A 13290-nucleotide genomic window follows, 5' to 3' on the forward strand; every position below is an offset into this window, starting at 1 on the left:
TTTTTTTTTTCTTTTTTTCTTTTTTTTTTTTTGCACCCTCAGGTTCCAGATTTTCAAATAATTGTACCAATTATAAGCCGAAGCAAATATAGTCAATTTAAAAAAAATTGACTCTTATAATTGGTTTTGTGGTCCAGGGTAACACATTGCTTAGTATCAGTGATTTGAACACTAAGGCTAGTATTAAACTTTGGAACGTAATTTATCTTTCAGCATTTATTAAGCAGCACAACTGTTTTAACATTGATAATAATAAGTGATATAATAATAATAAATGTTTCCTGAGCAGCAAATCAACATATTAGAATGATTTCTGAAGGATCATGTGACACTGGAGACAATGATGCTGAAAATTCAGCTTTGCACCTCAGGAATAAATTACTTTTTACAATATATTCAAGAATAAAGCAGATATTTTCAATTGTAATTTCTTTTCTTTATTTTATTATCTTTACTATTTAATCTAATAAATGCAGCCTTGTTGCGGTTTTGAATGGCTCCGCATCAAAAGTAAATGAGTAAAATCAAGTTCACATTTCACATTTGTGACCCTGGACCACAAAACCAGTCATAAGGGTCAATTTATCAAAATTGAGATTTATATACCATCTCAAAGCTAATTATAAATAATAAATAAGTGTTCAATTGATAAATGGTTTGTTAGGATAGAACTAAATTTGGCTGAGATACAACTATTTGAAAATCTGGAATCTGAGGGTGCAAAAAAAATCTAAATATTGAGAAAATCGCCTTTAAAGATGTCAAAGTGAAGTTCTTAGCAATGCATATTACTAGTGCATATTACTTAATATCTTAATGTTTTTTGGCTATTGCTACCCATGCTACATATGACTGGTTTTGTGTTCCAGGGTCACATTTAATATTCTGTTTCACTGAGAAATACTTTTATTAAGTCATGCTGACTTCAAATACTTTGAAGTCTTTTTAATTGTGTACATGTCTACGGAAAAAATCATTAATGTCACAAATTTAATCATACTAAATAACACATGCATTATTTGCAAATGGCTATAAGGCAACTGGGAACCAACTGCACTCAAAGTATTGAATCATTTATGCCACAGCAATTGCAAAGCATCTGCCACCTGCTACGGTGCAGTCAGTGACTATATCACTCTATTATTCCTGACCATCAGCCACAGCATGAGCTCAACACAAACCCAGTCCACCTCACAACATACTTATTTGCATTCTAATATATATTTAATTGCACATCTCATGACCAGAAATGGACATGCCCAGTGTTAAGTCTTGATCTTCCAGGCATGCATTAAAAGATGCTTTATTAAATTACTTAATTCAATCTCATGTGTTCGTGCATTGAATCGTAAGTGCATTTACAAAACATAACTGTTCCTTCGCAAATCCACTTAGAGGAACAATCCATTCTCTCACCGCTCCGGCATAGTTCAGGTATTTATATCTCAAAAGCCTTTTGTGTTAAAGATCGAGGAATGCACCTCAAAGTGTTTTAGTCACAGAAGATAATGTAATCCTTGAAATAAGTGCTACTCCCATCACATGCTCATCTAATGAGTCACCATTTGTTTCTATCAGTTAACAAGGTAAAAGCTCAAGGGTCTTTAAAATGGATTAAAAAGTCCTGAACTTTTGTGGATTAGAATAATGTGAGAAAAGGCAATTTATTTATTATATCTAGCATATACTGAATATACTTTTATATACATACACTTCCAGTCAAAAGTTTTTGAACAGTAAGATTTTACATGTTTTTTAAAGAAGTCTCTTCTGCTCACCAAGCTTGCATTTATTTGATCCAAGATACAGCTAAAAATATATATATATATTTACTATTTAAAATAACTGCTTTCTATTTGAATATATTTTAAAATGTAATTTATTCCTGTAATCAAAGTTAAATTTAAATTACTCCTGTCTTCAGTGACACATGATCCTTCGTAAATCATACTAATATGCTGATTTGCTGCTTATAAAACATTATTATTATTATTATTATTATTATTATTATTATTATTATTATTATTATCAATATTTAAAACAGTTGTGTACTTTTTGCAAGATCCAAAGATAATTTATCTGAAATAAAAAGCTTTTGTAACATTATACCATCTACCAAGGATCTTATGACTGAAGTAATTATGCTAAAAAATCAGCTTTGAAATCACAGGAATAAATTACATTTTTAAAATATATTAAAATAGAAAACATTTATCTTAAATAGTAAAAATATTTCAAAATGTTACTGTTTTTGCTGTAATTTGGATCAAATAAAAGCAGGCTTGGTGAGCAGAAGAGAATTCTTTAAAAAACATAAACAAAATCTTACTGTTCAAAAACTTTTGACTGGTAGTGTACATATACATATATATATACATATCTACATATCTAAAGATAGATGCAAACAATATAATAATAGAATGATAGAACGATAGATAGAGTGATAGATAGATCGATAGATCAATAGAAGGATAGAGGAGCTGTCCAGTCCTGAAATACTATCGCAGAATAATGTAAAGGCTTTCAGGATATGTTTAAGGGTAAAATCTGCAGGGTAAAAGTCCCTCAGTTCTCCCTCAGTAATCAATGGATGATCATTAGTGTTTAGCATCTACAGCCAATTGACAAATTGGATTGTTCCCACTATAATCAAAAAAAGCAGCTTTACTGATGGTCTCCTAGTTTGTAGCATTGCCCACTTGCACTCACACCCAGTGTTAAGAATTAGAGTTAATTAATTATTAATGAATGTACAGTCACTTTCAGTCTACACGTAGAAATAAGAGAAACAAGTGAGTGGAGCATCTGAAATTTAAATGAGTGCGTTCAACACAAACTCGGGACAGATGATATCATGGCCAACTGGTCAGATGTTGCAGTCATCTGTTGAATGGAGCACAGTCTTTAAAATTCTACACATTACTCTTGCCATTTCAAAAGAGAAACGCTGATCCAAATGTTGATTTTGTCTATTAGGCCAAAATTTATCTTAATTATTTAAACTATATATTAAACAGAAATAGTGCCATCTAGTGTCCCATTAAAACATTCTGTGACCACATCTATTTTCAACCAGCTATTTTGATCAATGTAATATCAACGATGATAGTCAAGACAACTCAGCTTTATTTATACAGCACTTCATACAATATAGTTCGCTTAAAATCAGCTTTAGAGTGCTAAACAATAAAACAGTGATGCAATGATGCAAACAAATCTCAATTTTGCTGTAAAGCAGCTCTAAAAAGCCATAGTAATCACTTGTTATGAACTGATATCAGTTCATTGTTGATAGTGGTGTCTTTAACTGTAGAAAACATCAGTTTGGAGTCACGTTTTAACATTCTCATTGTTTTTACAATATATTAAAACAGTTACTGATTTAACACCAACAGTTTTATAATTTATTCAAGACAACAACCTTTTTATACAAACTGTGTCTCTATAAAACAAAAATATCATTCTTCGTTGGAGAGTTTGCATCTGATATGTGTCTAAAGGAAGTGGCTGTTGTATAAAAATCTCTCGTGCCAACGAAAGAAAGATGGCAAACGGTTTTACCACAAGCTCGAAACAGGCATGCGCCAGTCGCCATGTAGGGGGAAACCAAAAGAAATTACTCTGAAAACAGTAACCACAGACCTTCTGTCGCATAACCACACATCGCCTTATTCGCTGTTGATGTGCCATGGTAACTAGCACACGCCTCTTCTGATGTGCCTTCAATGCAAAATACTTTTGACCACACTTCAAGTGAATTCACCTTATATGCAATCACTGTGTCGACATCAGATGGCAAATCTACTACATTTGCGCTTAAAATGCAACTCATGCACTATAAATCATTTTTACATATAAATGTAAATGATTCTTTGCTGGTGTAAAATTCACTGTCTATTCACTTAGGTGTTCTGAATGGCAGCTAAGGTCTTGCTATTCGATTAATAAGGTGTTCTATGTGGGTGGGTTAGTTAGGCACCTATTTTAATTAAACAATTGTCATTTAAGATCACCCTAAAGCACCTGAAAATGCATGACTGACTCTTGAAATTTTGGCGGTAAAAACAGAAGTGCTAGTTATCACGCATATGTAACTTCCTTCCTGATGAGTTTGAATACTAAGTTCCTCTTGTATGCTTCTTGTTTCATCTTGAAGACTATATGAGCATGTGGGTATTGCCATGGTGATCAGAAATAAACATGAATTCTCCACAAGGAAGTAGCTCAATATTCTCTACAGATTACAAAGGAAATGCATTAGAAGCTTTGAAGGTGCATAAAGCAGCTCCTTTAACTATTCATGAAGAGAGTTTTTAAGTTTTTAAGGACAGAATTGTTTGTGTGGGCTACTGTGAAAACAAAACTTCCATTAGTCATAAACAGATAAAAATTCTCAAAATGTCAACCTGACATTTAAAAAAAAAAAAAAATGTGCATGTTATTTTAAAGAAAAAATCTTGTTTTTCCAACATTTTACCATGCAGTCCAATCGATTTGAATAATAAAATTAGGCCACATCCTATATTTTCACTCAAAATATCATGAAAAATGGATTTCAAATCAATTAAATTACATAAAGGAATCAACTTTTTTTAATTGCAATCATGTCGCAGTTAGTCACCTGTTTGCTTTTTATTGTGCTTCCCAGCATGGACATGACCTATTTATTAAGTTTAAAAGGATGCTTTTATTATGTCTTTTTCCATAGCCTCCTGCTCTATTTGTTGTCGTAAGAGCAGTTGAAATCATTCTTAAATCAATTATTGAGCAGAAAATGTTACCAGCTTGATGCTGTTATTATTAGAAAGTCCACAGTGAAACATCTGCTTTCACTTAGTCACAGGGTTAACGCTTTCAAAGGTCTCACTGCGCTCGACCAACGGGTTGCCATCAAACTATTTTTTAAATCTACAGCCTGTACATGGAGATAGGAATTAAATGACAGGACTAAATACAGCTAATTTGTGACCAGTTTTTATAGACTTGCCCTGTCCACTGCCAACACTGAGTTACAGACATCAGTCAATGAGAATGGGCAAACAACGCCAGGGAGGCCAAATATCGATCTGTTCCATCTTCCAAGGACAGGACATCTTCCAAAGAGGTGTCAGGTTGTACCTGTTCCCATACACACCAGCCACTATAGAGTCCCTGTCCAACTCTAAAAAATATGGGCATCAAGCATATCAGTCGGTCTGGGTGTTTTATTACAATGTAGATTTTAACACTTTAAAATAAGAACAACAGTGCTAATGATGCAAGCTTTAATTATTTATTTGAAGGATTAGTTTAACAAAAATGTACCCCCTTGTCATCCAAGATGTTCATGTCTTTCTTTCTTCAGTTGTAAAGAAATTGTTTTTTGAGAAAAATATTTCAGGTATTTTCTCCATATAGTGGACTTATATGGTGGACAGGAGTTTGAACTTCCAAAATGCAGCTTCAAAGGGCTCTAAATGATCCCAGCCGAGGAAGAAGGGTCTTATCTAGTCAAACGATTGGTTATTTCCTAAAAAGAAATTGGCAATTTATACACTTTTTAACCACAAATGCTTGTCTCGTCTATCTCTGTGATGTGCATGTGTACTCTGTGCACTCTGGTTCAAGACAGTTAGGGTAAGTCAAAAAACTCCCATCTCATTTTCTCCTCCAACTTCAAAATCGTCCTACAAAATTCGCTAGATAACATCCTTCTTCCTTGTCTGGGTTCATTTAGAGCCCTTTGAAGCTGCATTTAAACTGCACTTTTGGCACCATTGAAGTCCACTATATAAAGAAAATCCCTGAAATGTTTTCCTCAAAAAACAATTTCTTTACGACTGAAGAAAGGAAGACATGAACATCTTGAATGACAAGTGGGTGAGTAAATTCTCTGTAACTTTTTTTGTTCTGGAAGTGAACTAATCTTTTAAATATTGTCATCATTTACTTTCTTTTATGGCATTCAAAACCTGATTTTTTTATGTTGAAGACCAAAAAAGAAAAAAAGAGATATTTTGAATAACGTTGGGAACCAAATACTAGAGCCCTTTTAAAAAAAATAAAATAAAATAATTTAAAAAAACTTATATTTTATTTTGCATTCCACAGAACATACTGTGTTCCTCTGGTATTATTAAATAGTATTATAGTATTTAATAACATTTTGAATTATTTTAGCTGTAACGTATTTCAGTTAGTTGCCAAAGCATCATTTAAGTTTACATTTTTCATTTAATATTTATATTTTTTTAATGTTGTTTCAGCTTTATTTCAATCACTGTAAGCTATTTTAATAGTTTGAGATTTAGTTAATAATTGCAACACTGTAACAGAAGCAATTAAGTCATACAGAAATGAGGGTGAATAAATGAGACAGAATTTTCATTTATTGGTAAACTGTCCCTTTAAGTAGTGAATTTGGTGATTGATAATATTGAAGCAAAACAAGTGGACTATGAAAACATTTTCCTATCAGCATGAGCCATGCATCACGTCATCACTCATTCCCAAAAGAGCAATCATCGCTTTTGTGTTTTTCTTTTGGGTGGTTTTATATTTTCCCTCCTCTAAAAAATGATTGCAAAGCATTTAAACTCTTCCTGCCACCTTAAAAGCATTACCCATAATGTTGGTAGGCACCATTTCGGCAGCATTATGTCTTAACACATCCGCCTTCTGATATGACATGACAGAGTGCTCCAGTAAACTAAACCTTATCAAAAAGAACATAAATATAATCCAAGCAAGAAAGGTCAAACTAAACTATTCCCTGGCAACACAAGTGTTAGAAAAGGGCCTTTGTCAAGGACAACTTCCTGTAAGAAAAAACAATGATGACCTTCATGGACTAAACTATTTTAAACACAAATCTAATCCCCAACGATTCTTTTATCAATTTTCTTTGCGAACCATTGGGCAATTTAACAACACAGCTCTTTGTATGCCATTTTAACTAAATGATTAATTGGATCTAAAAATGCACAGAAAGCATCACAACAGAAGTAGATCCTCTATTCCTGGTTAAAAGGGTAGAAAAATAACCTGTCCTCAAGCACTGCAGCACACGACCTGTCAATCCGAACCAACGGCTGATAAACCAAGGCGTCCGTAAGTCATTATAATGAAAATACATGATTCCCTCGGGACATTTCTGTGTTTGCAACACTGCTATAAGAGTTACATGAGCTGCATATGATGTCAACAATAGTTTAAAGATAAATGGACAGACACGCAAAGCCATTATGTAAAGCATCAATATTGATTTCTCAAGTGGGTAAGTTCCTGTGCTGTCAAATATGGTGCATTTGTGCAACAAGAGGCATCTGGCACTAACTCTAGGTGTGAAGGCACTGAATCAGCAGAATTCCTCCTGACTCATAGAGCCAGAGGACGGTTGTTTGAGGTAAAGCACAGAAATACAGCATCACCTACCTTGCAGCCTCTGCATCACATTCATAATGTCCTTGCTGGACCGTCCGAAAGGGCTGAGGGAAGCCATGGTCCCTCTTTACAGTCCTGCGCTCCTCTGATACCGGTGTACTCATGCAGTCGGCACAGCAGACAGCAGATAATGCACTACTTTCTTAAGGGGGCATCCCCATCTGCCCCTCCTACAACTCTCTCTTCCTCTTGCTGCCTCTCTCTCTCTCTCTCTCTCTCTCTCTCTCTCACTCACTCTGATGCAGGAACTCCAGGAACTTGATGTGGCCCAATCAAAATGCTGGTTTCATATAGGTGCTCGCCCAAGTTGTCAACCAATCAGAAGTCCTCTTCTATGTACAGTCAGTGAACCGAGAAGGAAAAGTAACAGCATGGGTGTCAGCCAGTATAAAAAATATTTCGATGAGGTGACATATAAACTAAAAGGTTATAAACCAGATTTAATCATTATTTATAACTAAATCAATATGGTTGCACAAACAATTTTAGTGCTTTGACTTAAAGGGATAGTTCACCTAAAAATGAAAATTCTGTCATTAATTACTCTCACCCTCATGTTGTTTTAAACCCGTAGGACCTTCGTTCATCTCTGGAACACAAATTAAGATATTTTTGATGAAATACCAAGAACTGACCACTGGTTTGTTATTTTGAGGTCAGTTGAGGTCAAAAGTTTACATCCCCCTTTCAGAATCTGCAAAATGTTAATTATTTTACCAAAATAAGAGGTATTATACGAAATGCATGTTGTTTTTTTAGTACTAACCTGAATAAGATATTTCACATAAAAGTTTACATATAGTCCACAAGAGAAAATCATAGTTGAATCTATAAAAATGACCCTGTTCAAAAGTTTACATCCCCTTGATTCTTGATTGGTGTTCTTACCTGAATGATCCACTGTGTTTTTATTTGTTTAGTTATAGTTGTTCATGAGTCCCTTGTTTGTCCTGAACAGTTAAACTGCCTGCTGTTCTTCAGAAAAAAATCCTTCAGGTCACACAAATTCTTTGGGTTTCCAGCATTTTTGTGCATTTGAACCCTTTCCAACAATGTCTGTGATTCTGAGATCTATCTTAGCACACGGAGGACAACTGAGGGACTCGTATGCAACTATTACAGAAGGTTCAGACGCTCACTGATGCTCAAGAAGGAAAAAACATGGATTAAGAGCTAGGTGTGAAAACTTTTTGAATTTGAAGATCAGGGTAAATATAACTTATATTGTCTTCTGGGAAATCTGGGAATTATCTTCTGTAGCCTCTGAAGGGTAGTACTAAATGAAAAAAATATAGGATATTTTGGCAAAATATATATTTTTTATACACATCTCCATTCTGTTCAAATGTTTTCACTCCCCCCAGCTCTTAATGCATGTTTTTTCCTTACATGTTTTTAGTCTTGTGGACTATATGTAAACCTTTTATGTGAAATATCTATGAAAGAATTTTCATTTTTCGGGTGAACTGTCCCTTTAAACGTTTAAATTTGTTGATGAATAATACTGAAGCACAATCAAAAGTCTTTTTTAAGGATTCACCCACATAGAAAACTGAACATTTTGACTTTTTACAGTTCAGTAAACGTCACTGTGTTTCTATGTACTGTATGCACACTGTAGTCAAGCTGAACATGCATGTTTGCACACAAACCAGACCCCCTTTACGTCACTTAAATTGCTGTTATTTATTTTTTTCCCAGTCTAATAATTATAGTCTATGGATTTACTGACTGATTACTATTATATGTAAAAGAACTTCAGTTGTAAGAGCTCATCCGTAATTAAACAAGTCCTTGCCTACAGGGATAACATTTCATCTTCATTGTGCATTGCACAAGAAATGCATGATAGATTTGCATGCATATTAATCAGCAAAAGTTATGCACGTAACTAAGTGAAGACAACAGAAACTCAGCAACAAGATACACATCTGCAGTCAAAAGCATGCAAACAAATTACATCCGAAATCTATTGTGTAAATTTCCAAGAAAACCAGCCCTGGTTTAACAGAATATATATTTTATCGTTTGTACAGTTGTTAATCTGTAGTGCGTTTGTTACCGTGAGCAGATGACGCTTCCTTCCCCACAGGGCTCTTGTGTCTCATGTGATGATGGTGAAGCTCTGTTAGAAGGGTTGCTATAGAAACCTTTAAACAATGTTGCAAAAGCCGTGTTACTTCATCTGATCTTTACCGCCACCTATTGGTGAGAAAGAGAACAATATATAGGGGGGCGTTTACACAAGGCGCGTTCATGTGTTCAAAACATTACAGAACGCAAGGAAATGAAATAGAATGCAGTCTATAGATAGAACGATAGATGGGACAATAGATTAACAGATATAGAACGTTAGAACGATAGATGGGACAAAAGAATGACAGATATAGAACGATAGAACGACAGATGGGACACTAGAATGGCAGATAGATAGATAGATAGATAGATAGATAGATAGATAGATAGATAGATAGATAGATAGATAGATAGATAGATAGATAGATAGATAGATAGATAGATAGATAGATAGATAGATAGATTACCACACAGTATCTACATCACGGGTTACATGGTTCAATAATGACATCTACTGGCCATTTCTGCTTTTGTAATAAACTCAGAGCATGGATGTCCTCCTATTGTTTCAGGACAGAATTGTCCTTTACTTAAATATTTGCAAGACACCAGGAGGTTTCAGTGAATTTTAGGCACTTTTAGGTATATTACTTTACGGTGAGTATCTCTGTTACATAAACATACAGTGATATGCCAGAAGGTACAGATACTAGTAAGGAAATCCTCTCTGAGAACTGAGAACTTATCACCTGGGTGTTTTCAGTTTCTTATGCGGAACTGTCAAATCAAAACCAACTTGAGATGTATTGTTCAGTTTTATCTAAGCTAAGTAGTTGCTTATATCTTCACTCAATCTTAAAACAAATTTACAGCAAAAGAATACAATTTAAAGTGCTGAAAGGTCTAAAAAAAAAAGTGTAAGTTGGTCTATTATAATATAATGGGGTGAAGAAGCCAATGTATTGTATCCATTGAAACGAAGGAAATGATGCAAGAGGAAACAGCCCTGTTCCTCTGGATTTCTGTCCTGAACAGATAAGCCTAGCACTTGCTAATTATACGAGTAAAGAGGCAGGAAGAATGACGACAAAGTTTCCCTTCATGCAAACAAAAAAGTGCCATGTTCCCTGAGAAATACAGAGAACAGTTCCTGTAAGCTTGGAGTAAGAGTTTGGCATGCTTCTGCTAACTATTATGGCTTCAAATGAAACAAATGCGATTTGGGAAATTCTCCAACCTATTGGTTTTGGTAAGAATTGCTGTGCATTTGTTGTACTATGTTGCTTTAGCTGGCTCAGTGTAAATTTCACTTTTACCTATTTAAACTGGGTGCAATTATAAATATATGATGGGTTTCTATTTTTATTTATTATTAAAAATAATTGCTAATTTGTTGTAAATGTAGATTATATAAAGTTTTGCATGCATGCAAGTTTCATTTTAGAAATTGCTAGTAAATTTCACAAATAGTTATAAATGAATGGCAAGTTACATTGAATTTAACATGAAATTTAACAATGAATTTTACTCCAGTAATATGTTTCATTTACAACCCCCCTGGTGTGTTATATTACTTAAAATTCAATAACCTTTCCATCCAGACGAGCTCATCCTGGTGTTCTGCTTGTCGATATTAATTGGTCTGCTCATCGGGATCTTGATTTTCTTCTTCCTTACATGGATGTCAAGACGTAGAGCTTCGGTTCGGATCACCAGACGTCAAAACCAGTCGTCAGAATCCAAGAGCTCTCGTAACCAGCACTGCCACCTCAAACACTACAAGAGTCACGGATTTGACAAGAACAGTGAATATGCGGGAAGAGCGGTTTTAAACCTCCACAGACAGACCTCCGTAGACCCCAATGAAATACTGGGTAGAAGCCCCAGCTTTCAGAATTCCACTTTTCGGCCACCATCGAAAAAGTCTAAGAAGACTGGTAATGAAACAGAAGATGACAACCAGGATGCATTACTTCCTAACATCACAGATCCATTAAGTGCAGAACCAGCAGAGTCTTTTTGGCTGGGGAAGGGCAGTCTAAGAGGTTTCCTACCTAGACAGACTCCACCACCTGCATATGACAGTGTCATTCACATCTTTCAAGAGTCCTGTACTTGACTGCATTGTGATAAGAGACAAAGGACCTGCAAAGGATTGCATTTAAATCTCAAAACACAGATTAAATGTGAGAAAAGGGGGGAAAACCAAACAAAAGTCTTGTTCTGATTTGACAGGGATCTGATTTATCCTGTACTGGCACTCTTTTGCATTACTGTTATGGGTAACACATTACAATAAGGTGCCATTCGTTAACATTAATGCATTAACTAACAATGCATTAATACATTTATTAGTATTTATTTTTTTGTTAACATTAGGTAATTAAAATACAACTGTTCATGTTAGTTCATGTCAGCTCATGTTCTCATGTTCAAGCAGGTTAATTTTAATAATGTACATTTACATTTGTCTTAAGTAGCACAGGATTATTTGTAGCAATAGCCAAAAACACATTGTATGGGTTAAAATTATCAATTTTTCTTTTATGCCAAAAATCATTAGGATGTTAAATAAAGATAATGTTCCATGAAGATATTTTGTAAATTTCCTACTGTAAATCAAAACTTAATTTATGATTACTAATATGCATTGCTAAGAACTTCATTTGGACAACTTTAGAGGCGATTTTCTCAATATTTAGATTTTTTTGCACCCACAGATTCCAGATTTTCAAATTCTTGTTTCTTGACCAAATATTGCCTCATTCTAACAAACCATACATCAAAGCAAAGCTTTCAGATGATATATAAATCTCTAAAGTTTCCGAAAATTTACCCTTACGACTTTTATGGTTTTGTGGTCCAGTCACATTTATGCATTCGCCAAACACTTTTATCTAAAGTGACTTACAAAAGAGGAACAAAGCAATTTTAAGCATTGACAATAGTCCTTCAGTGCCAAGTTTATTAGACAACTAAATTAGGATGTATAAGTAAACGCTGAAATTATTATTACCTAAGATTAATAATTGCTCTAGACGTATTTTTCATACAATAGTTCATGTTAACTAGTGTATTTAATTAATGTTAACAAACTAAATCTTATTGTAAAGTTTAACCCTTTGATGCAGTGGTGTAAAAATGTTGAAGTAAAGCAGAGCACTAATAATAAAAGAAAACTGATCCTGAAAATGATATATGTGATTATTGCATCATTGGCAACAATTTTCACAAAGTACAGTCTTGGTCAATGTGGCACATGGTAGTTATTGACTGCTGTATTCATATAACACAGTAGGTACATGGCACTCCACAATACATTTAAAATATCATGGTACATTTAAGGTAAGTGAAAGAATATTCCATTAACTAAAGTAAACCATACACACAACAGCAGAAAGTACAGCAGACCTCCTGGGAATCTTTTCAATATGGTATTGTTTCCAGGGATCAAAGTGAAGTCTAGCTGCAGTATGCCTGGAAAAAACACATAAGTACTGGTAAAACTCATTTTTACTAAACAGAAAACAAAGAGGTAACACATTCCAAGTAATGTGAGTTACGTATTCAGATTACTTTTTTCAAGTAACAAGTAATGCATTACTTTTTAACTTAGAAGAAAATGTTTGAGTTACTTTTTAAAATAAGTAATGCCAGTTACTTTGTTTTCCCATTTATTGTGACCACGTATTTACAGATTCAGTGTTCCCCAAAGGGAAGTACAAACTCAGAATATGTTAAAAATGTTAAATAACGCAAATATTCTTTAGCTATTTAATCCCAATTTATTAA

General features: G+C 34.2%; 1 protein-coding gene across 1 annotated transcript; it reads left to right on the forward strand.

The window, feature by feature from the left end:
* The first annotated feature begins 10648 nt into the window (after positions 1–10648).
* On the forward strand, positions 10649–12690 carry myct1b (myc target 1b). Its single transcript, XM_073827442.1, has 2 exons — positions 10649–10747; positions 11100–12690. The coding sequence occupies exons 1-2, from the start codon at positions 10675–10677 to the stop codon at positions 11615–11617; spliced, it is 591 nt and encodes a 196-aa protein (XP_073683543.1). The 5' UTR covers positions 10649–10674; the 3' UTR covers positions 11618–12690.
* The last annotated feature ends 600 nt before the right edge of the window (positions 12691–13290 follow it).

Source organism: Garra rufa, chromosome 21 (genome assembly GCF_049309525.1).
Source record: "Garra rufa chromosome 21, GarRuf1.0, whole genome shotgun sequence".
Lineage (NCBI taxonomy): Eukaryota > Metazoa > Chordata > Actinopteri > Cypriniformes > Cyprinidae > Garra > Garra rufa.

What these genes read in the sequence shown, in the direction of transcription:
- myct1b (XM_073827442.1), top strand. Translation starts at nt 10,675, where the DNA reads ATGCTTCTGCTAACTATTATGGCTTCAAATGAAACAAATGCGATTTGG. An exon ending in TCTCCAACCTATTGGTTTTG is followed by an intron (nt 10,748 to 11,099) that starts GTAAGAATTGCT and finishes CTTTCCATCCAG; the next exon opens with ACGAGCTCATCCTGGTGTTC.